Source organism: Takifugu flavidus, chromosome 8 (genome assembly GCF_003711565.1).
Source record: "Takifugu flavidus isolate HTHZ2018 chromosome 8, ASM371156v2, whole genome shotgun sequence".
Lineage (NCBI taxonomy): Eukaryota > Metazoa > Chordata > Actinopteri > Tetraodontiformes > Tetraodontidae > Takifugu > Takifugu flavidus.
The window spans coordinates 4,708,419-4,733,368 of record NC_079527.1 but is presented as its reverse complement, the minus strand read 5'-3'; the positions used below and the strand labels follow the sequence as shown (position 1 = coordinate 4,733,368).

Here is a 24,950-nt window from a genome sequence, read left to right as displayed (position 1 = left end):
GCCTGCCTGTCTGCCTGCCTGCCTGGGGGCTTTAATCATAAACCAACCAAACATTTTGCATAACCTTGGCTTCCTCCCCTAAAATGTCAGAAACAAAACGGTCAAATGTGTGCTGTTGTGTTTACATTGACTACAAACTAAGACCATGCTCAGGTGGAGAGCGAGTTAGCACCGACTCAGCAACCCATCACAACTCGAATGGCTCGATTCATTTTGTGAACATCTCACATGGAGCACCCATGCGTTTGCTCGTAGACAGTGTGACTGCATGGAGCAGTTTTTTTCATTGCCTTGAAACTCCACTGTCATTGGATAAAGGACACATGGTGAGTTGAGGACAAACTGCACCCCATTTCTCAGTATTGGCTTGAAGGAGTATTTGCATTTGCTGTAAATGTGTGTTCCACATGGATGCTGCTTTGATATTTGACATTTGAATTCATCTGCTTTATCCTACTGTATGTTTTTATTATGCACTGCCGGTCACTACAAAAAAAGGTACAAATTAAAAACTTGAGGTGATGGAGAAACCGGAGAGGGGCAAAGACTTGCAATAATGGAACAGATGTCCTGTGCAGAGGCCCTAAAGAGGAAGCAGAACAACCTGATGGTGGCCAATGTGTTGGGACCAAGTGTAGCACAGAAGGAAAACACACCACAAAGTGCCCAGGAAAGGTGGTTGTGTTGTCAACAGTTCCACCATATTTGCAAATAAAGTAGATTTTGGTGCATTCTTCTGTCGTACCATCAATGTTTCAGCTCAGATGAAAAAGGAAAGTGAGAAAATGGAGACCATCGTAGAGGCAGCAGATTAGGTAGACCTGACCAGACACAGTCTTGTACAGTAGGTGGCGCTACGCACCATGCGAGTTGTTTGGGAGCCGCCATTTACGCGAAGAAGAAGAACAAGAACAAGAAGACGCAGAAGAAGAGGAAGAAGTTTAGCAAAGGAAGACGATTAGGTGTTTCTGTTTTGACAAAGGTAAGCGATTAAAAAACGGCAATATTTACAGAAATTAAAACCACCAAGCTGTGGAGAATGTGCTGACTTTTCAAAGAACTTCGACACCTTTATTGTTAATTTACCGGTGCCCGACGGCGACTTTAAAAACTGGACTCGCTTTTGTGAAACCGATTTTTAGTGTACCAAGTAAGTTTGCTTAGAACTTTACGGACAGGAAATCCAAGGCGTTACTTTTGTCGAAGAATAATATCTCCCGATTTTCTGCTAGATTTTGGAATTGAATCGCCAATGGCTTAGGAAAGAAACGCAGTATTTCGAACATTGTAAACAACTGGATCCGATTCCTCTGAAATGAAAATCCAGTATTTCTCTACTAAGACACATCCCAGTAAAGATAGAGGAAATGGTTGTTTGTTTCCATTTTAGATTTGAGAGTAAAAACAGGCTTTCAGTCCACTGTGAATTTCAGAAATAAGCATAGTTTCTCAATATATGGCACCTTTTGAAAATAAGTATTAGTTTTTTTCGCGACAGTTTTGAAACCCCGGATGAGCCATTGCAGTTTTTAGACGCTAGCTACTGATCCAAACATTGCACATATTCCTGATGCATGTTGCTCCAGACAAATGAGCCCCTCAGCTCTGTGGGTTTGGCCCTGTGCTTGCTGGAGGCACCACCTTCTAGGTGTGTCTGCATGAAGGAACTCGGACTAATTCTAGTGGAAATACCCTTTAGGTATCCATCAGTGTCAACACTACTATCAAGTACATTTTCTAGTCTTTGTTTCTCTGGTGGCCCGTTCAGTTGCTTTCATACCTGAGTGGATATCATTTGGATAATTGCAGTTATCAGCTACCAAATGCAAAGTGACCTCTTAAAAGTCTTATAAAACTTAATCGGCTTCATTTGAATGACGCCACTCCTGGCCTTTACTTGTGGATTTACATGTACAACTTATTTCTCTGACGTAATATGTACACGAAATTTCCTTGATTTACAAAATATAATTAGGGGAAATAGCTGGGGGACCTTACTGCACAGTGTACAAGATGCATCGACCGATTGTCATCCCTTTGCAGGTACATCATGGCAATGACTAGCCAGAGCTCCTGCTTTTCCATGAGTAACCACACTAAGGAGAGGGTCACCATGGCCAAAGTGACCTTGGAGAACTTTTATAGTAACCTCATCACTCAGCATGAGGAACGAGAAATGAGGTAATTTTCCAGTGTGGTGACATTTTAATGAGTGAGGGTTGTCATTTTAGATTACCTGTGCTGGGGCATAAGAGTCATGTAATTAGGAGTTAGCATTGAAAATGTGCAGCTGCAATCAACAAGAGAATCAATTCAAATCTATTTCGAGCCAAACATTGTTCACCTCGAAGGGCTTTATAATCTGCACAGTTGTGACCCACTCTCTTCTTAGACCCACAAACTGGGTCAGGAAAACTTAGAAAACCCTTTTAGGGAGAAGAAGATCTGAAGGAGAGCCACAGATGAGGGATCCCTCTCCCTGGGATGGATGAACGGCAATAGATCATAAATGCCACACGTAGCATATCATCATATGCATATATGTGTATCTTGTAAAACAACTTTAAAGTACTAATGTCTGTTTTTTTGTATTGCAACTTTGGCCCATAATTATTGGGATTTTGATATATTTTTAAAATTCTTTCATGATTGAGTGAACTAGTTGATTTATTAATCATTTGTGCTTATTTTATTGGTGTTATTATTTTATGAGGTAGCCCTTGAATAGGTCACTGGTTAAGATGATGTACAGTGTGGGAAATATAGTTATATTTCAGGATTTGGGATGTTACGGTTCCACTTAATTGCTTGAGAGTAATCATGGTCAAACTTCCTTATAGGCAGCAGAAGCTGGAGAAAGTGATGGACCAGGAAGGATTGGCAGATGAAGAGGTGAGTGACAGGATTGCATACCGAGAGATTAAATAATAAAGCCTTTACAATGTTTCTGTGAGCAGGTGTCAGTTCCAGATGCTTTGTATAAAACCGTGTAGTTGCCAACAGTTACAGATGATTGTGCGTCACCATCTCTGCAGAAACGCATGCGACGCTCCCAGCATGCAAGAAAAGAGACCGAGTTTCTGCGGCTGAAGCGTACTCGACTTGGCCTGGAGGACTTTGAATCCCTCAAAGTGATTGGCCGAGGTGCTTTTGGAGAGGTGACTGCTTTAAATGAGATCATTAGATAACGGATGGATGGATCTGTACGTCGCTTACATCGTTAATAGTATACGTTCGACTCCTTCAAGGAGAAAGAGTTATTTTCATTTTCTTCATCACGTTTCTCACATTTAGTCGGAGTCCTGAAGGTCTCCTGTTTCCTCGCCTCTACATCAACTATGATAAATTGCAATATACTGTAGTGAAATATACAATAATGTGGTTCTAAATTGCCCTGATACTCTTTCTGCCATTTTGATTTAACTTCTGTCATAATGGACGGTTGGGTGGTTACATTAATTACCGTAGTAATTGGTTGATTGTCCTTGACTCTAGGTACGTCTGGTTCAGAAAAAAGACACCGGTCACGTCTATGCAATGAAGATCCTTCGAAAAGCTGACATGCTCGAAAAAGAACAGGTAACCCAGCTAAAGACACTCCAGACAGCATGGCAGTGACGAGGCAGACGTCTTTGCATCCATATTCATGCTTCCCTCCCTGCCTCATAGGTCGGTCATATCCGTGCTGAGCGGGACATCCTGGTAGAGGCTGATAGCCTCTGGGTGGTCAAGATGTTCTACAGTTTTCAGGACAAAATGAACCTCTACCTCATCATGGAATTCCTACCCGGAGGTATAAATCATTGATCTCATAACTTCTAAGTGACCCAGTATATTTCTAGTTGGGTTTTGGAGAACAGTCTGATTATGGGGAACATCCACGGAACAGCATGACTAATACCAGGGTTCATGTTTGAGTTTTCACTGTAGTGATAAATATATAAAATCAAACTAAATCATAAAATGAAAGTTGACGCATATGTTGGAAAGATAAGGCATTGGGATGCATTTTAGCTTATGCCTTTTGGAGGGCTGTCTATAAGCTGGGTTGCGTTCTATTAAATGAAAGGGCTCCCAGAGGACGGTCCACCTGCTGCGGCCCCTCATATGCAGCATTATCCGCTTCTCTCCTCTCGTCAGGCTCCCTGTTGTGGCCCTGTCTTCTGACATTGTCAGTCCCTCCACATTAGCTTTCTCTGGAAAACAGCCAATGTACCCAGAATTGCTTTATTTTTCCCTGAGGGGAACAAAAAAGATCACAGGGGCCTGGCATCCAGCGGGACAGACGGCCAAGCAGAACAACGAACAGACGTCAGTTTACGGCAGCTACAGCTGCGCGGATCAAGCTGTCTTAATGTACATTATGGAGTCTGTGGAAGAAATTGAACTCGCTTGGACATACAGTAAATCTTGCCATCGGGCTTTCCATTCCACTTATAGGTCATGTAGATTGGGAATGAAAAGCCTCTCTACAGCTCACAAGTTGAATTGGCAGTAGTTCACAAACTTCTCTTGTGGACTCTTTCTTCATTAGACTTCAGTACCAGAGGGAACGTTCTGTCATCACACCACCTTCATTTCAGTTATTTGTTTGATTAACCGTCCACTTTTTTAATTAATAACTAGTACGGTACCGTTAATTTGACTTTGGTGAGGGGGTGATGTCGATTTGAGAGTCCAACAGGGCTCTTCAAGGGCTGTCATGTACGGAGGAGGCAGAACCAGACCCCAGCCCTAGTTGGGAGGGTCCACCAGAATTTGCTGCTTTTGCCTTTATTGAATGAATCCCTTTTATCAACATCTGAATAGGACATTAGTTTGTGTGGTGATAGAGCAGATACACAACTGTTTCCTGTACTCTTAAAATGTTGTGCAACAATTCACCTTATTATGGAATATATGTTATATTTTTGTACACCCTGTGATACCGAAAAAATGTATACAAATCAACTTTAATCACGTCCTGCTGTAAGTAAGCTGCTGTCCCTCATGCCTCAAACTGTCTGCACACCCCACCATGTAGTTATGGTGTGGCTCAAAATGCCCATTTGTTTTTCCATAAACACAAGCCAGAAGGTGGTGCTTGGAGATATTTTGGTCTGTATCTACAAAGAATTGAGCATCTGGTCATGTTTACTGATGCTGTGCTGCAGGAGACATGATGACCCTGCTGATGAAGAAAGACACCCTGAGCGAAGAGGCCACTCAGTTTTATATAGCAGAGACCGTTCTGGCCATTGATTCCATTCACCAGCTGGGCTTCATTCACAGAGATATCAAACCAGACAATCTGCTCCTGGACTCACGGGTACGGTTCAGTCTTCACACCTGCTTGTGTCCCGGACACAGTTTGCAACTTCATTTAAGATTAAACTCGGGCTTTAGTCTAATAGGTATGAATTACATTTACCTTTGATTACTCTCTTAATCAGGAAGACATATAATAGGTACAAAGTAAGGAGTAAAATTAGGAATGTAGGAGTGCCCAGATTTTCTTTTTTGGGATTGACGTTTTAGTCAATTCAGCCCTATTAAAATGACTGTAAATGATTTCTAAGGATATTTATAAAAGACCTTAAAAGATGCATGTAAGGAAAAGGATGCTTGACTAATGCTTGGTTGGTTTGTATCTTGGGTTCTAGGGCCACGTGAAGTTATCTGACTTTGGGCTCTGCACAGGACTTAAAAGGGCTCATCGTACCGAGTTCTACAAGAACCTGAACCACAGCCTTCCCAGTGACCTCAGTAAGCAAAGTCAGGCAACCCTTTTTAATTTCAGTATTTTTTTCAATTTCAGCTTTTTCATTCTTTTAGATTTAACTTGATATAACCACAGTCTGAAAATAGAACAAGGAGAACAATGTATGTGGTTTGTTACTTCTGATCTGTCTCGACTGCTCTTCACAGCCTTCCAGAATATGAACTCCAAGAGGAAAGCAGAAACCTGGAAGAGGAACAGGAGACAGCTGGTAATCTTGAATACACATCTACACTCCTTCAGCCTTTTCACAACTCACTCGCTGACTTTTGGGGTTATTCTCTTTCTATGCAAGTAGTAGTAGCAGCTCCTTTTAAAGTAGATGATGAAGTAGATGAAATTTAGCCTTGAGACCTGAACAGAACACTCTGATCTAGCTTGGTAAAAAGGTTCTCTCCTTTCCCTCGTCTCCCTCCTCAGGCATTCTCCACTGTGGGGACCCCAGACTACATTGCACCAGAGGTCTTCATGCAAAATGGATATAACAAGCTCTGTGATTGGTGGAGCTTAGGTGTCATCATGTATGAGATGTTGATAGGTAAAGGCCGACACAAGCTGTCGCAGCGTGTTGGGCTGGGTGAGACGTGGGCAGATGTTGAATCTTCTGAATGATTCTGCTCTTCTGCAGGTTACCCTCCATTTTGCTCTGAAACTCCTCAAGAAACCTACAGAAAAGTGATGAACTGGCGAGAAACGCTGATCTTTCCTCCAGAAGTGCCCATATCAGAGAAGGCCAAAGACCTTATTCTCAGGCAAGAACCCACTTTCTGCTCTTGTGTTTCTGTGTAGCATAATTACTGGGTGTGTGTGGGTGTGTGTTTTGTCAGTCATGGTCATACGCTGCAAGAAACTACATTTCAAGCCAAAGAGATCAGAGATTTAGACTGTTCAGACTATTTAGACTGTTTTTAAGCAGGAAAAACCTTTGATTTGGGGGAAAAGAACAACTTTTCCCTCATTTATTGTTGCACATACCCATGAAAACTGGAAATCTGGGTAAAACCATGCAAAGATTCAAACACCACAACAGTCAAAGAGAAGAAAAAAAGATCACAAGTGTTTTGTAAGGTGAAGATTGATCCAAACAAGTGTGAACTTGCATGAAATGGGGGGAGAGCTTCCTCCAGGCTGTCTGTTGATGCTTTTCATGCCAACATTTTTTGATTCTGTAAGCAACAGAATGGATTTTAATGATGTTTCCAGGATATAATGATAAGGAAGAGATTATTGTATCTTGGTGATGTTCCATATTTTGGAGGGACTTTGATCTTTAATCCTGCAAATTAATAATAATAATATTTAGGAGGATTATAAATTATACGTAGGACTTTTTCATCCATCCACCATCTTCTCTGTCCTCTTATCCTGGTAGGTAAAGGAGCTTATTGCCAAGTTAACTGTCCTAATCTCGATGTCCCTGTGCTGCTGTGTGAAATTCAGACTTCGGTTATTATGGCGGCTTCTGCCAGTAGAACAGAGCAGCAGAGCCAAGGCCTCAGGCTTCCCATAGTCAAAGGCACACAGAATATGCTTTAGATTTCTGGAGACTGACTTCAGTGGGACGCTTCATCCATCCATCGTCTCGCTGCTTTGGCCTTGTGGGGGTGTGTTGGAGCCCATCCTAGCTGCCTTGAGGCGAGACGCGGTGTACTTATACATGGGCTACGCTGTTGTTACTGTTTATGCTGTTATTGTGCGTGTACAACAGAGAAAATCGAATGAGAGACGGGAAAGGACGCTCCTCCTCAACACTAGGTGGCGAGATATATATATATATATATATATATATATATATATGTGTGTGTTCTTTCAGGTTAATGGGTTAATATGGCCCCTTTCCAGGTGACCTATTGCATCACAAAACAAACCGCGGGAGTCAGGTGGCAGATGAGCATTATAAATAAGACAACGATGGCTCATCGTACGGCTTTTTTCGTTTTGTAGGTAAACTGTGCTTGACTTATTCTCAAAGTCCCTCGTTGTCATGGTGGCTGTGGATCACGCCCAAATGCATTGTTTATTTTAACTCCGATTTAGGAGGAAATGACCTCCAGTCACACTATCTGGGTGTCTTAGTTGGGCATGGAGAGCACCAGTAACAGTCTAACAGGTTTACATGCTCCGGTCACGGTCGGATTGAAGCGATAATGAGTTTTAAAGTGACGTAAATGTACTGATTGAGTGACATCATAGCAGGTTAATGACGAGCTGTTATTATTATTGGTCCATCCTTGTATAGTTCTGTATATATGCTACAAATCCCATTAGGAGCAGCGGCGTCATCGTTCATGTGCTCTAATGTAAACCAGCTGAGAAGGCAGCCTGGTGGCTTCTGCTCCTCTTGGCCCCTTTTCTGCTTAGAGCACTGCAGTTATCCAATCAGATGATCCCGGATGTTCCTAAATCCAGGTTTATAAATAAACTGAGCCCATTTGGTTGTCGCTACAAGCCTGTGAAAGAGTTAAACTCTTCCCAAACGAGTCCGTGCCACTGAAACTGTCGAGTCACTTTGGCCTCGGTCCTTCTCCTGGATGGTGACGCTGGTTTTTACCATCTCGCCCCTCCTGTCCGGCCGCTCTTCTAGCCGTTATTTAAAGTAACTGGAACAATCACGTTGGCATTGGTGCCACATAGGGTAGGGTCCTGAGCGTAATCTCGCGTGGACACTTTTGACTTGACGACTTCAAATTTGACGCCCAGCATTACATGCTGAGCAACATCCAGCATAGATTCTATTTTGGGTTAAGAAGTCGATCTGTTAGAATCTTAATTAGATGTTCTCCAGCAAAGTATAATCTTGCCGTTCTAGTCGGGAGCCTTTCAAGTGGTCTGCATGCTTGCATTCACATTCATGAAGGCGTACGACTGGCTGGCTGGCAGCAATACTCCTTCCTACTCCAGAGCTTCTCTGTGGGTTTCTGCAGCCCAGGAATGTGGGCCGGTTTCTCAGGGGTTACGGTTCTGATGGTCTATTTATACAGTATGTTTGACATTAGTGCAAATGGGAGAGACGTTGCAGCCAGGTCAGCCGCGCTCTCGTTATGGAAACCTGGAGGATTCGGGAAAATGGTAAATGTGGCACATGGGAATCCTGGTTTGCACTGTAAAAAATGAGACTTTGACGTGTTGAAGGAACTCTGAGAATGGTGAAACTTTCTGCGTTGATTCAGTTTTTCCAACTGAAATGACCTGATCACAACTGCACATCAGTCTTCACCAGCTGTTTTGTCCCCACTGACTGTTGGAACAAGTTCCACAAGTAAATTTAAAACAGCCTCTCGATTGTTATTGTAATGACCTTCAACCACGTTATGTGAAAGCCGTCGTCTGTATCCGTCTGTTGATAACCCAAAAAGTGATCAACAGATTTTGATGGCATTTTCAGAAAAAGCTGATTATCAGCTAATTAAATTTTGGAGATTCTCCTGGATTCCAGAGTGACTTTGACATTTCATCTGCCAATGATCAAAGCTAAGGGGTTTGATAATATGAATGATAAGCATTCTAACAGTAGACGAGCTTCAAACCTGCGCCATCTTAAATGAGGACATGTTGTGACCAGGTTTTGCTGTGAGGAGGAACACAGGATAGGTGCTGTGGGTGTGGAGGAGATCAAAGCCAACCCTTTCTTTGAGGGGGTGGACTACGACCATATAAGGTATGTCAGATCAAAAAAGAGCTACTGGCAATAAAAAAAGTCTGACAAGGCTTCCAACAAACTGCTTCCGTGTCTTTTTTCTTTAGGGAGAGACCTGCTGCCATTCCCATAGAGATCAAAAGCATTGACGACACGTCGAACTTCGATGAATTCCCAGATTCTGACATCCTCACGCCCACAGGTACAGACTCACTCTGGCGTGTTGGTGTTTTTTCCCCCCTCGGATACGCTGAAAACCTTTCTTTGCTCTTCTTCAGCCGCCCCAGAGGCTGACCTGAAGAACAAGGACTGGGTCTTCGTCAACTACACCTACAAGCGCTTTGAAGGGTTGACCGCACGAGGAGCCATACCATCCTATATGAAATCAAGCAAGAGATGAACACCTTTCACTCGTTTTAGAACCACCACAAAAACCAAAACTTTCCAGTCCACGATTGTCTTAGGAGGTTCCTGTGTACACGAGATGATGTGAGAGGTCCACGGTGTGAATGGCTAATTTTATTATGTGCTTATGTTTAGCCTTGGAGCTAAGTATCAATGAGTAGCCTGAGGCCGAGCATCTGATGCTGAGGAGTCGAGGGCATTTTAATTTCTTGTGCTGGTGAGGACGGGGGGGGTTTGTTTTCTTTGTTTGTTTGTTTTAGGTGGGGGCTTATTAAGTTCTTGGAGTTTCTATTTTTATTGGCAACGGCCCAGAGAGCTACTGCAGGCAGGTCTTTGTGTTACTACGAGTGCCTCTACCAATAGTAAATATGCTGATGGGAATGCTTGTTCCACTGGTTCAAGTGTTTGTAGAGCCTCATATTCGTCACACCAAGTTTCCTCCTCCGCCTCACTTAATGCCTTTGCCTTCTGTTGACTGAAGGTGAACTTGGGCTGTTGCCTTCTTGTCTTAACGTGCACTCGTGACACAGTCATAGGCAGCAGGACTTTTATTTTGACCCTCTTTACACGTTTCTCCCCAAATCTATGAGGGGAACTTATAGGATCTCACTTCTCTGCCGTTGGTAATTATGTACCCATTTTCCTGATGCGAAGTTCAAATCTCAGGAGCTTTTCCACTCCCCTCCTATGGGATGCTTATCCTGTGATTCCCATGAAGCCAGTAACCACGCATCTCTTCCTGCTGGCTTTACTTAAAAGTGTGGCGGAAATGGCAAAATGTACACAAATGGGCAGGTTTTTACACACGGTGGAAGCTTCTTGTGACAAAAATCAACATCTGTTCCATTGTCACTTATTTAACAGTCCAGTCATGGAAACTTTAGATGCATCCTCGTGTCATTATTTCTTGTTTTAAAATATCAGTCAGCTTTAATGTTATTTACACTAAGCAAGGCTCTTCAATCATGTACACAGAAGTGCCATTCCATTTTCACTATTGCAGCTTTTATTAGATGTTATCTGTGTAAACACCAGCAAAGGCTGCAATGACCTGCTGCCAATGTGTTTTCCTCAATCTTATAATTTCCTCATCTCGCTTTTTCAGCATTGGTGATCCTTTATCAAGTCTTTTTACCAAGTCCTCATCACTGGCTGGATATTTGAGTCTTCTATACCGTTCGCACGCCGAATATTTAACTGGTAACGTGTGTGTGTGTGTGTGTGCGTGTGCGCATGTGTGTGTGTGTGCGCGTGTGTGTGTTAGTTAACCGCTGCCCACTCGTGCACATTTAGACAAGGCGGAAACAGCCCCCCCAGTAACGGTGTATTTGATGGAGGCCAAATATTTTTAATAGCTGCACAGAAGCAGAAGGAGCAAATCTGTTTTTTTTAAATTTATATATATATAAATTAAAAAAAACAGATATTTTATATATATATATATACACACCAGGTGATCGCACATGCAGATCAAATGCAAACTTCTGAAATGTGTTTCTATTGTATGAATAGAATAATTGTTACTCGACATTCTTCTTTTCATAAAATGTTTTCTGAATGAATCTTGTGATTTTTATTTTATTTTTTTTAAATGTGATTTTAAACAGCGGACATTTTAAACAACCTTTTATTTCTCAGAGATGTTCTTCACTATTTCTTGGTTAGGTTTATGTGTTTAATTTTGCGAGTGAGTTTTTAAATAGACTTTTTACGCTTTTGCTCTGTACGTGTTTCACAAGCAGGAAATGCTAATGCCTTGCTCAATTTGGTCAGGGCTGTTGGCACTTCAGCAGGAGGAATTTATCAGCATTTGCAACGTTGTCATCTTTAAAAAGATTTGTCTCCTGATTAGCACAGCTGCATGTCCCTGCAGCACAGAGGAAGTTTATCGGTTAAAAACTAGCAAGCCTCTTTTATCTAGTTTTAATCCACAACAAATGGCAAGTTGTGACCATACGCGGGGGTGACTTTATTATATTTTTATGCTTTTTTTGTTTTTTTTTTTAAATAAATAAATGATTCTGAGACACCCAACATCCCAGTAAGTAAAAGAGTCCAAAACCTCAGGCTGATCTGGGCTCATCGTGAGTCACCTGCAGCCTTTTGTGAATGAAGAGTTGGAATCGATCACAGTTCTGACCCACTTCTCTGCTGCCAAAAGCACCAGAACTGGGTCATGGAACACCAGGAGTGGCCTGGTGGTAACCTGGGCAACAGCGGGATGCACTATGGAATGGGTGATCCTTGGATCCTGCCATCAATGTGGACACATACTTCTAAACTAAGCATGGTTGCAGCCCATGTACTGTATGTGTATGTGCATCTTCCTTTGCAGGGTTACGGAGAGGCTGAAACCTGTCCCAGCTGCCTTCAGCTAGAGGTGAGGACAGGTCTTCAGTTTATGGAGGCCAAAGAGACCGAAATCCATCTAACTCCATATGAGAATCTTTGGACAGTTTGAGATGAGCATATGTGAATATATATGTATATATCTGTATGATATATATGTGAATATACATGACGGCTGACAAGAGCTGACCCTGATCATTACGGCTCAGGTGGTTTAGAGATCTGACCAAAGCGCCTGTAAAACCTTTGGTTAAGATCTTAATTAACCCTGTCTTCACCCGAGTGAAGGGTCTCACTGGGACGTGCTGTGCTAGAACCCCTGGAACAATCCCCCATTTCACTAGTGGACAGACCTGACGTCTGCGCCCTGAAGGAGGGACATCCCCGACCACAATGGTCTGCTGTCAATACCAGGGAGGGTGGTCTGGTCACTGGTGTAAGACCTTGCTCATGTTTCACACTGAGCATAAACTATGACCCTACACACACTTTATTTCCACTGACTTTGGAGCAAGAGGTAAATTAGGAATTACTAAAATACAACTTCCAATCATTATTTACCAGAGACGGAATCATTCTTGGCAGCATAAACTGCTTTTGGAAAGTTTTAAGGAGACAATTGTGATGCAAATACTGGCACCTGCTGGTGGTTCTGTGTCATTACTACTGTCTGAAATATTCAAGTCCATGTTCTGCCATGGAAATATAAAAAGAGAACTCTTATTCTAAATTGTGACACAATAACTGGATTCATGATGGCAATAAATTCAGGTTGGGGCTTTTCTCCACTTCTCTCTGGGGAGAGATCAGCCCTGTTGCTCCATCCATCTTTACTCATCCTGTCTTCAGTCAGACACTATCGGTGGAGAAGGCAGCCTCTGTTGCACTGCAGGTCCAGTCCTCTACACTTGATGCTGATTTAAGATTAGCTCAAGGACATAGAGAGGTTGAAGGAATGGATTTCCACAGCCCAGCAGCTGCATCCGACCCTTGGATGCTGGAGCAGGGAACAATGGAGACGTGTCCTCTGGAGGACAAGTCTGGGTTTGTCTTTTGCCAGGAGAAGCGTGCGTGCCTGCAGTGCACCAAGTGTAAAGGCTGTTGGGGGAATTATGGTGTGGGATGGATTTTCAGTGGTGGGGCTTGGCTGAAAGGAACTCTTAATGCTTCAGCACACCAGACATTTTGAATAATTTCATGCTCCCAAATTTGTGGGAACGGCTTTGTGGATGGCCCCTTCCTGTTCCAACATGGCTGCGCACCAGTGCACAAAGCAAGAGCCGTTAAGACACGGATGAGCAAGTTTGGTGCCCAGGAACTTGACTGGCCACCACAGAACACCTGAGTACCAGGCCTGCTGGTCTAATGTCAGAGCCTGACCTCACCGGTGCAGTCAGAAATCCCCCCACTCTAAAAAAAAGAAGCTGTTTCCGTATTAAACCCTATTGATTAATGAAAGTCATTTGAATCAATGTGTGTAAAACTTAAAGGCAAATATACACACACACACACACACACACACGCACACACACACACACACACACACACACACACGCCATGCAGGAGGGAAACAAGAGAAGAACACCTGTTCAGATCTCTGCTTGGGATTAATTTTTATTCCAAGAAAACTACAAATATATTTTCAGCAAAAAAAAAGAAAACACGACACCTTTCTTAACAAATAATGGCTCCTGCTGACGCCACGGATTTGAATTCCAGTTTGTGCACAGTGGAAATATGCAAAAAGTCACGTTATACATGGCACAGTCAGTGTCAACAGTGTGGCTCTACAATTCACAGTGAGGCGAATCTTGCATAGTGTTAGAAACTCGGATTCATTGCTCATCCTGAGCCAAGTGAAAAACCGTATGCACAAATACAGCACGACATTTCTAGTTGTCAGGGAGCAGGAAACGCGGTGAAACCACAACGCTAAACCACAACGCATGTCTGATCACCGTGGGAAAGGTCATGGGGTTACCATCCTAATACTTGCTACTGTACTGCAATGGAACATTATATATGCACACGCTGCACGTGTTGAGGTGGACTCTGTGCTCCTGCATTTGGTGTGGTGATGAGAGACTGAGAGACGAGGTCAGGCACACAGGTTACCGCCATACATCCTGGGAAGAGAGGACTGAAAGTGTCCAAATGGCAGCGCGGGTGCAAGAACTATAGGTGAGAGATGGTGCGCGGGTTTAAGGATGCGAGTGGGTCGGTTGTGACATAAAGGCATTTTGTGCAAAGGCTGCTTAAACTTCTCCAGCAAAGACTGCTTCACTGCGTTCTTGACCCGTTCCCCATATCACACTGGAAGTCCTCAGAGTGCGGTGCAGATAACCACGAATCAGCTAGTCTAGTTCAGCTCCAGCGGAATGTTTTCCCCGTCCGGCAGCAGGACAAGAGGGAGAAACCAACAGGAACGCACACCGTCACCGTATCTGACCTGTCTGACGCATTCATGCCGACAGAATCCTGCAGGACAAAAGAGATTCCTGCACTTGTGTATGTTGTCTTTAAGGCACGAGAGACAATCACCATCAGAGGACCCTGGAAGTGACATCTGATCCTAGTCATCAATAGGGTGGGTGGGGGTAATGATGGAAAGTGTCTCAAAACAAAGGTAGACGACTGCCATAAACTGTGCCACAGCAACAGGACATATTAAAATGGACATTTTTAAAAATAAGAAACAGGTAAAAAAAACAACAAATCTAAATAAATAAATAGAACTAACATGTGAGACAGCTCTGAACAGTCCCCAGCCCTGCAGTGACTGAAACCGCTCTTTGGTCTGATGTGCATATAATCTTCCTGTTCCCAGCCTTTGGTGGGAATCTTGCACTGGTCCGTTCCTTCCCACAGGGATTTTTCACAGTTCAATTTGTCCGAGGTCCTTTTGAGTCTTTGTAAATAAAGCTGCAGAGACACAAAGCACAGGCAGGTCAGCACGGCGAGACGTCGAGTCCACCAGCCTCGCGTGGACAGAACGCGGCGCCGGACGATCGGCCACGTTCGTTCTGCTCCTCCGGCCAGCGTTTATCCTTTATTCCTGTTACATCATGTCACGTCATGCATGTGGATCAGCTTAGCGGGAAGAGAGCTGGACGTACACATGGACGCTGCCGCAGCCTGAGCTAAGGACAAGCACTTGATCAGCACTGAACCACTGCACGCTGCTCTGGGCAGCACCAGCACCAGGGCCGGGCCGGGCCGGCGTTAAACTGGTGTGAGATAACTGGTAACTGGACTCGTCTTTATGCCTAGAGGAGTCAGCCCTCGTTAAATGTGATGGTTGGCTGGGGCCCAATTGAAACCAGACTGGGACGGATCCGGACCACAGTGATGGGACAACAGGAAACTATTCTTTAAGGTACGCTGCACACACGCCGTGGAAAAGTTCTAACGATACGAGTCTGAATTTGGCCCGAGAGGTGAGAGAATCTCCCCAACTCAGATCTGGAGGCTGACAGCGAGGAGAACGTGGGCACGATCAAAACACTTCAAAACACACGTGCTTGAATTTCTGCTAATCGCCTTAATCTCAACTTGAAAATCAGCTGACTCCCCCCCCCCCTAAAAAAGGGGAAGCACAGAGGGCTGAATGTGATGATTTCATCAAAATGTGTACGTCTGAAGGGTTAAACAGACGTTTCACGTCCTTTATGGGTTTTTTGGGTTAGTTAATTGAATACTCTTATATTTGTTCAACACAGGCAGGTAAAAACTATTGTGCTTATTTAGTACAGAGACTTAAACACCGGCAGCACGGCTCTGCTCTCAGAAGGTCTGATATCAAATAGGAAGTGATGGTTAAACCAGAGTTTGGGGTTTTGGTCTGAGGTTCAACCAGGATTAGGAAACATTTACAACACTGTTCTTTTTTCTTCCTTCTCTAATTACAGCTAAATTTAACCATCATTCCTGGCTTCTACTGGAGCGGAGGGTCCAGTATCCTGCTGTAATCATCCGAGGCTCTTTTGGGTGCCATTTCCGAAGATAAATGTTAAGAAATGAGGGGCTTACTTTGAAAAGAAATGGCTTCATCCGTCCTGGTCTCAGACGTCGGAGGAAGGCGTCATGCAGCACATGTGACTTGGCCTATCCTGGCGTCCAGCTGCAGGGCATCTGGACGGTCCTGAGGGTTGAACGCCAGCATGTCCAAGAGGAGTCTCTTCATTCCGTCGGACATGGCGCTTCGAGCTCTCTGCGGAATGTGCAGAATCATTTTGGGGTTCTCCAACAGAGCCTCCCCAACAGGTACAATCTCCGTCCCCTGGCGAACATAAGTGCCCAGCAGCTCGCGCTTGGAGCCGGCGTCAATGAAAGTGATGCGCTCGATCATGGACCAGATGATGATGCCCAGGGCAAAGATGTCGGCCTTGGCCGTGTAGTGGCCTTCCCACACCTCGGGAGCCATGAAAAAGTCCGATCCGCAAGCTGACGATAGCCAGAAAGTGTTCAGATTAATGATGTTCCTGTTCTGGTTGCTGCCTCTGTCGGCCTCGTCAAAGGCTGGAACGTCTTTGCTGCTCTTGTTCAGGCCGGCGCAAACTTTACTGAGGCCAAAGTCGGCCACTTTGACGATGGGTGTCCCGGATTTCTGCGAGATCAGAATGTTGTCTGGCTTCAGATCGCGGTGCACAATGTTGTTCTTGTGTAGGAACGCTAATGCGCTCGTCATCTGGCACATAAAGCTTCTGTTGGTCTGTGGATCAGGCCTGCGGGACAAGATGTACTGGTTGAGGTCCCCGCCCTCACAAAACTCCATGACAAACCAGAGGTAGCACGGCTTCTCCGGGCAGCCCAGGATGCGTTCTCCTACAGCAGACAGACAGACAGACAGACGTTACACTTTCAGCAACCGGACAATCATATTGAATTTGTCATGTAGAGATAAAAAGCCAGCAGCGAATCATTCCGAAACGCCACTGTGACTCACTGATTTATGTAAAATATTCATTAAAAAGGCAACAGATCATTGGCCACTTTGCAAATATAAAAGCCGTTTTAGTATTGTTTGTTTTTAATACTTCAACATACTATAGATGGTTAGATTTCTTCACAATGATGGTGCGAGGCTCCTGCTTAGGACGCTTCTGCCAGCCTGCTTTAGGCCACATGAAAGTACACTGTGTTCTTTTGGAGAAGGCCATGTTACCGTGTTGGCTGGCGGACCGTGAAGGCAACACCGTGAGCAAAAAGGCACCACAGACGCAAATTAACAAATAATTACGTTAATAGGACACGTGGGTTGGCGAATTTACGGGCAAACAAAAGACAGAATGGAAACCTTTTGCATGGCCTATTTTCTACAGTTGCATAACTATGGAAACACCTCAGCCATTTATGTAAAAAGTGACCTAAATGGCGGCAATGACCTGCGTGGAAATATAGAAACATAAAGAGAAACACGGAAGTAAGCGGTTTACCTTTGAGCGACATCTCCACCAAATCCAGGTACTGTTTGGACCTCTTGTCGCCGTGGCTCATCTTCTGGGCCAGTCCGTTCTTCTGCAGGACACACTCCTCCAGCTGGACCACGTTCTGGTGCCGGTTCGCCAGACTGGTCAGAGCCCAGAACTCGGCCAGGGCCAGCTCCACGTTTTCCGGGGCGTCGCACTGGAGCCTCTTAATGGCGACCCTGGTCCCGGTCTTCCGCGCTACAGCCTCGAACACCACGCCGTAGCTTCCCCGGCCGACCTCTCGGATGAGGCTGTACCTGGGGGAGATGACCAACGGCGGCTCCGGCCCCTCGTCCTGGAGCGGGCCTGTTCCGAAACAGCTGTTTACGCCGCCTTCCTCAACAGGCTCCCTGAGATTGATGACATCCACCGTCCGGGACCGGAGTATTTTCTTCGACGTGACATCTTGTCTGGGTTTACCGGGGACCGCCGCCCGCCTGCTTCCACGCACGGCGCCTCTGCTCGGTCTCCGCTTCCCTTTGCTCATGTCCATACTTCTCTGTAGAAAGAAAGCAGGTATCGAGGCCGTGTTTATCTCTCATTACTCAGCCTCTAAACTACTGCAGGTTCCCGCCGTGTATCCTTAACCTCTTTCGCCAGCGGGTTCGGCGGATGAGCGTTAATCCGACAACCTCAGCAGAGCCACATGCTGTTCCGCTGGAATAAACAAAATGTTCCAGAACGCAAGTTGACGCTGGGACAGTGGGCGGGGCCTGGAGGATGCAGACCAAACTCGCTGGGCCAGTGGGCGTGGCTGGCAGGCTGCGGACCAAACTCGCTGGGCCAGTGGGCGTGGCTGGCAGGCTGCGGACCAAACTCGCTGGGCCAGTGGGCGTGGCTGGCAGGCTGCAGCCGCCGCCGCTGACTGGCTCTCATGAGGCGCGCAGTCGGCCTGCGTTTTGGAGATTACAGCCATTATTTTTTTTGTTTTATATGTGGTTTATTTGCTTTTAGGACCATAATCGTAAAGAAATACACCCATATTAGGCCGCTGCAGCATTTTGTGGTCCCTTACGTGCTGGTCTTCCTACCATTTTCATCCGCGTTGTCGTAGCGTGGACGAACACGAGACAGGGTCACGTGTACATGGGCATGTCCAAACAGAGACGGGGGGAGGGGGTCAGAGAGAGAGAGAGAGAGACGTGCACATGGGCACGTATAAACAAAGAGAGAGAAGGGTCTCCAAAAGACTAGACATTTTAGAACCAATCAAACACCCCCCCCCCCCCCACCCACCCTTATATCTCTACAGCAGAAACAGGGCATCGAGGCACAAGTATGGCTCTACCTTACAAAAGGCCACCACACCATTAAACATTAGTTAATATTATCTTAAAAGTGGGACAATTTCCCAACATTTGGAACTAGGGCCCCGCTGTATAAATACTGTATTTTTGTATGTGTTTCTGTGCTCTGTGCCCATCCCCTCCTCCCCTCTCCCCTCCTCTCCTCTCCTCTCCTCTCCTCTCCTCTCCCCCTCCCCTCCTCCCCTCTCCGCTCCTCTCCTCTCCTCTCCTCTCCCCTCCTCCCCTCTCCTTCTCCTCTCCTCTCCTCTCCTCTCCTCTCCTCTCCTCTCCTTGCCTGGGGTTAGGCTCTGGGATTCTGGAAAGCGCCTTGAATCAATTTTGATTGTATAAGACGCTATATAAATAAAGATTTATTTGATTTGATTTGATTTAATAAAAGATATTCTCAAACAAACAGTCCTAGCCCAGCACTTATATAACCCAACAGCATGGGCTCGACCACCATCCAGCAAACAAGCATGTAAACACATCTAGGATTAAAAATGAGCTCGATGCAGCCGTCAAAGACTCACGGAAAAAAAGCAAGAAGATTGTTCCAATTCCAATTTGCCTCAAAAGTAGAACAAGAATTAGAATTCAACTTTGCACATGTCACAAGCACAGAGCAACGAAATGCAGTTTGCATCCATCTAGAAGTGCTTTAGCAAATATAAATATATTACAAATGTACATATAGTATATGCAGGCTATGCCAGGCTATAGATATGAGTGCAAGTATTTATGAACAGGCTGTAGAACAATAATTATTTTGCGTGGACTGATTATGTATACTGAAACTGTCCACCCTGAGTTCTTTAAATACATACAGAATTAATAAATTCTATAGAAAACACCAAAGAATAATTGACATTCACAACTGAGCCTTTTTCAATATGCACATCAAAATGTTGGGTTGTTTTGGGGTTTTTTGTTTGTTTGTTGCTTTTTAAAAAAATCGCATGCCCTGTTAAATGTGTTTTTTTTGTACCTTTATATTCTTGTTGGAAACATATTTAGGGAAGTTAAATGATGAATTCAGATTCGAGGCAGAGTATAGTAGAAATCCCGATTAATCCAAATTAAAATTGCCAATAAAGCCAAATTTTGTCTCTTCCCATATTCTGTTGTAGTAGAATTGAAAAGAAAAAAGGCAGATATAGTCTTTGTTTTTAGCATTAACACATTCATGTGTTGAGCGTCCAGATGTTTACAGATGTTATATTGGGACTGTATCCTGAGCAGGGGAATTAGGAGCGTCGCTCCACCAGCCACCAATAGTTCTGGTGTCCATTAGATGTCACTGTTGCAAAGCAATACCATAATATAATCTATATATATAATATAATATAACATAATCACAGTAATCATAATGAAGCATAAGTATCATATATTTGGCTGTGATTCTTCATCCTCCTCCCCACAGTTGAGGTCTCTCGTCATTACACAGGTGAGCTGTGTTGCTCTGTCAGAATGGTCCAAATGTCGCTTCGCTAATCCGTCACATTTTCACTGCATTTGTCAACCATTAGTGGTTAATAATAACTAGTAAATTTATTGTTATTCCTGCTGTTAACAGTGTGATCAGACGTGTGATCCTTGAGCAACTGTGTCTTTCCTCACTGAATCACATTTTTTAATAATACTTTAGTACTTAATACGCTTGTTTTTGTTTTTAGCTCACAATCAAATCATAACGCATCTGTTTCTATTGGTATGAAGAGTACAGCTAGCAACCTGCATGTATTTAAAACAGGTATTTGTAGTCCTGTAAAAGCTAATATGCATATAAGAGCACTCTAAAAAAAGACCGTGAAATGTACATAAAAACATTGTAAAATCCCTACAAAAAAATCTTGTAAACCCAAATACATATTTTTTGTTTAAATCACTGTGAAATTTTGTAAACTATTAAACAGAATTTTTTGTTAGATTACTACAACAATATGTGATTTAAATGGAATTTTTTGTTAAAATTACAAATATTGGTAAAAGAACCGGGAACTACTGCAATACTCATAACAAAGCAACTTTGATAAATTGACGTGCAAATATTGCAAAAACTATCGTTTTAGTCTTTTTTTTTCAAAAAAATACAAAACTAAATGTATATTTCCCTTCACAAGTTTGTTCTTTTATCAAATTATTCCTTTTAACATTAATGAAATTATGTTAATTGAGGTCAACCAAATGTGATTTCACACAAAATTTCATTGTAACGTGAAACCGTTTACTGCCTGCCTATCATTTATTTTTAAAAATATAAACGTATAATGACATTGTTTTTAGTAGCCTATTGTACTGTTCAATCTTAACCCTTGCTTTATATATTTTTTGTCTTTAAATTTTAATGCATTACAGCCCATTATTATTTTGTTGTTATTATTATTAATAATACAATGATAATTATTAATATTATTGTATTTATTTATATAATAATTCAAATAGAAAGCCAGTACTGGTAGAATATTCATAATACTCATAATGGGCAGTGCATCGTCATCACTGGCTAATCAACCTAACAGCGCCTCATACCTGTGCAATAAAGCCGCCTCCTTCCGAGACTTATTTTTTTGAGTTTAAAATTGCGCGGGTTAAGCTCGTCTGTGATTGGATAATGATGGAAAGGCGCGAACTCCTCGTTGACGGACACAACGGACACCACTCGCGAACGGCTCGGAACAGAGCAGAAATCGCAGAAATTTTTCATTTCAAAAGATTTTACAAAAAATCGACACACTACATACAAGATTTTGCAGGGTCTGGAGTGACTGCGCAATTGGAAAGTCTAAAGTTTGCACGGTAAGTTTTCTTACTTTCTGCGGGAGACCTAGCAAAAATGTGTGCTAATAGCAAATGGCTCAAGTTAGCAATTCTCCATATTTCAGTACATCAGTTTGTAATTATTAAGCAGAAAGAGACAGACAAACACTTGAAATTTTAAAAATGATCACCTGTGTCTTTTGTAAAAAGAAATTGGTTACGTTAAGATGCTATGTGCAACATTGCAGAGTGCATAGGAATGAGCCACGCTGTCTTTTCGAATGTGTTTGCGCCAACTGTAATAAAACCTTTACTACTTACTCGGCTTTCAAGGGCCATTTTTACCGTGTACACAATATACTTGAGCCACAAGCTGTTTCTGTTGTTGTGAATTTAAAATGTGCGGTTTCTTTGTGTGTCCGCCATTTTCAAACAGTGAAAGAGCTGGTGTCACACTTAAAGGATCATATTGGCGAAGGCAGGTCTGTGTCATGTCCAGTAAGTGGTTGTAAGCACGTTTTTACAAAAAAATCCACATTTACTTCTCACATGTGTAGGAATCATAAAGAATGGATTTGAAGGGGAAAAGGCTTCTCAACTACTTGACCACAGTTTGTGTCCACAAGAGCAGAGATTCCATCAGACTTATGCAAGGCTTCAGAGGATGCTGGGACAGTAGAGTGGCTGCTCAGAAGACGTGAAGGAGATGCTGCTGCTTCCGCTCAGCTACTTTGATGAGAAGGAGGAGTCCATGTTCTTCCATGTAGATGATACATGTCTGGCAGAAGAGGTTGAGCTAGGGCAGGTGCCTCTGACACCCACTATTATTGTCTGTGGTAAGTCTCTTGCATATGTGTCTGAATTTGTTATGTGAGTGACTGAGCTATGACCACCACACACTTATTAATATAACCTGTTAAATTCTAGGCCAGTCCTGCTATTCCTCAACAAGGTACATGCTGAGTCTGGATCGGAACCTTGTCAACACAAACATCTCTTCCTTCATTTCTGCATTGTGGCTAATGTTTGGGAGCTACTACTGTTTCAACATCCATTATCCATCTGAGCTGGCTTCTACACTGGAGTTTCTTCAAAGGTGAGTAAACATTTCCTGGGACCTGGAGTCCGGACTGCACCCAGAGCCAAGGCCAAGAGTCAGACCCAGACTAAGAGCCGTAATCACACCTGGTCTTGGTGTGGGTCTGATTCTCGGCCTTGGCTCTGGGTGCAGCATTGGTTTTGATATGACTTTGAGTCTTGGCTCGGACCCAGACTCAGACTGTTTGTTTATATATGAATGTGTGTATTCATTCATTCCTGTAGTCTTCTTTTAACTCATTAAAATGCTTAATATGTTTTTATATGCTTTTATTCTACAGGTGTTTTTTCTTGATAAACCCAGAAAAAGGAACCAAAGTAGAGAATAAAAACTCAAAGCGTCGTCTCAACGTGAACCCTCGAGTTCTGACCCTGATACAGGATCTCGCTGATCATGAGTGGCGTGAAGGCTAAACAAGGATTCTGTTGACTCCTAGAGAAGAGGTGCTGTTAATTTTCACTTTGTTAAATGTACAACATGCAAGTTTTGTTTTAAAGGTCCATTTTGTAACTTTCTATGAAGAGGTTCTGCCACCTGCTTGTTGTCCTTGTTATCCAACAATGTTCCACAGTATTGTAAAAATCTTGTCTATCTTCAATTACTCAAATAGAATATGTTTTAGCAAAAAATAACACAGATAAAGTATGACCTGTAACTCTGTCTGTTCAGCAGTTAAAAAGAGCCAATGCTTGAAAGTTCTTTGTGTTGGGGTCCAGGGTTGTGTTGCTGGTTTCTTCCTGCAGTTGCTTGGAGGAGCCACTCATCAGCCACGGCTGGCGCCGCAGGCAGATGCACCTGCGGGCTCTCTTCAATCTACCGTGCTATTTACCATGCTATCTTCCCTGCTTGTTCGAGGTCTCCATGTCGTCTGCTGGACCTGTGAATGTGCAGAATCGGACTCCTGAGATTCCTGCAGTCCAGGAGGACTGCCTTGTGTCCTTGGTGAACGTTCGCAGGTCCAGCAGACGACATGGAGACCTCGAACAAGCAGGGAAGACGCAAGGGAAACAGGCAGAACAAAGCATCAAAGCCACAACACACAGGAGTTCTGTCCTTAAATAGCACGGTAGATTGAAGAGAGCCCGCAGGTGGGTCTGCCTGCGGTGCCAGCCGTGGCTGATGAGCGGCTCCTCCACGCCACTGCAGGAAGAAACCAGCAACACAACCCTGGACCCCAACGTCTTTGCATGCTCTATATGTTGAAAAAATGAATCTAATTGTTTGCAACTAATCACAATGGCTGTTCAATAAATTTCCTAAAAGTGATATTCTCTTGTCTTTTATCATGATGTATGTTTGCATTTTTTTGGTGTAGTTCTAATCATTTTAAACTGATTATTAAAACATACAACTACTGCATATAATGAGTAGCTTGTATGTATAATATACAGAACAGCTCCATTTAACATGCAAAGTTTTACTGTTGTTCTACCAGTTTAAATCGTTTTTTGCCTGGTAGTTCCACGTTAATTTTACAATTTATTGACGCATAATAAGTAGTTACATGTAAAAAGTACAGGAAATGATCTATTTATATACAACAATGATCCATGAAATTGATAGATTTTTTTTGTAGAATTAACAGTTCAGCCTTGGCATTCACTGTAAAACCATTTACATATTTTCTTTGTAAATTTATCTACTGTCCTGTTGGTTTTTTAACAGGAATTCTCTGGTAACCCCAGCTGCCAGCGTTTTCCTGTAAAAACGACGGTCTTTTTCTAACAGTGAGGAACATGACGTAACCCCTCTAAACCTTTTTGCTGACTCTCAGTCTGCTCCTGCATTGATTGTGAAATCCCGCCCCTCACTGTCTAAGCATGATCTAATCCTGTTCCACGCCTCACTCCCCCCATCCATCCACCATGGGACTGCGAGAGTTTAGCCCCCCTCCCTCATGGACACATCCACCCCCTCTTGTTCACACTGGCTCCCCCAGCATTTTAATGCTGTGCATTGTTTCAAAATGTCAGGCTTTACTGTTTGCTTTTTTCTTTTAAAAAAAAGTTGTTTTGTCCATCCATCCATCCATCCATCCATCCATCCATCCATCCATCCATCCATCCATCCATCCATCCATCCATCCATCCATCCTCTACCGCTTATCCGGGGTCGGGTCGCGGGGGCAGCAGCCTAAGAAGAGACAGAAGAGACTTCCCTCTCCCCAGCTACTCCTTCCAGCTCACTC

At 43.5% G+C, this 24,950-nt stretch overlaps 2 protein-coding genes and 1 long non-coding RNA gene across 6 annotated transcripts; 2 read left to right on the top strand and 1 right to left on the bottom strand.

The window, feature by feature from the left end:
* Positions 1–845: 845 nt before the first annotated feature.
* Positions 846–11,362, top strand: stk38a (serine/threonine kinase 38a). Of its 3 annotated transcripts, XR_008951637.1 has the most exons (15): positions 846–982; positions 2,044–2,181; positions 2,841–2,892; positions 3,036–3,158; positions 3,496–3,579; positions 3,670–3,793; positions 5,154–5,308; positions 5,643–5,754; positions 5,908–5,969; positions 6,179–6,296; positions 6,387–6,510; positions 9,321–9,416; positions 9,503–9,597; positions 9,674–11,011; positions 11,065–11,362. XR_008951637.1 is itself a non-coding variant. In XM_057040239.1 (14 exons), the coding sequence occupies exons 2-14, from the start codon at positions 2,051–2,053 to the stop codon at positions 9,793–9,795; spliced, it is 1,389 nt and encodes a 462-aa protein (XP_056896219.1). In that variant the 5' UTR covers positions 846–982; positions 2,044–2,050; the 3' UTR covers positions 9,796–11,362. The 3 variants fall into 3 exon arrangements, 2 of the variants coding, with proteins under 2 accessions (XP_056896219.1, XP_056896218.1); XM_057040239.1 differs by having other exon boundaries at positions 5,643–5,745; positions 9,674–11,362; XM_057040238.1 differs by having other exon boundaries at positions 9,674–11,362.
* Positions 11,363–13,737: 2,375 nt separating this feature from the next.
* stk35 (serine/threonine kinase 35) lies at positions 13,738–18,320 on the bottom strand. Its single transcript, XM_057040240.1, has 3 exons — positions 17,585–18,320; positions 16,179–16,973; positions 13,738–15,071 (listed from the first exon to the last, which is right to left on the bottom strand). Exons 1-2 carry the CDS (start codon positions 18,108–18,110, stop codon positions 16,231–16,233), a joined length of 1,269 nt encoding a protein of 422 aa, XP_056896220.1. The 5' UTR covers positions 18,111–18,320; the 3' UTR covers positions 13,738–15,071; positions 16,179–16,230.
* Positions 18,321–21,576: 3,256 nt separating this feature from the next.
* On the top strand, positions 21,577–24,028 carry LOC130529734 (uncharacterized). Of its 2 annotated transcripts, XR_008951639.1 has the most exons (5): positions 21,577–21,702; positions 22,100–22,145; positions 22,221–22,499; positions 22,591–22,759; positions 23,043–24,028. It is a non-coding gene; the product is annotated as an uncharacterized LOC130529734 (long non-coding RNA). The 2 variants fall into 2 exon arrangements; XR_008951640.1 differs by lacking the exon at positions 22,100–22,145 and having other exon boundaries at positions 21,588–21,702.
* The last annotated feature ends 922 nt before the right edge of the window (positions 24,029–24,950 follow it).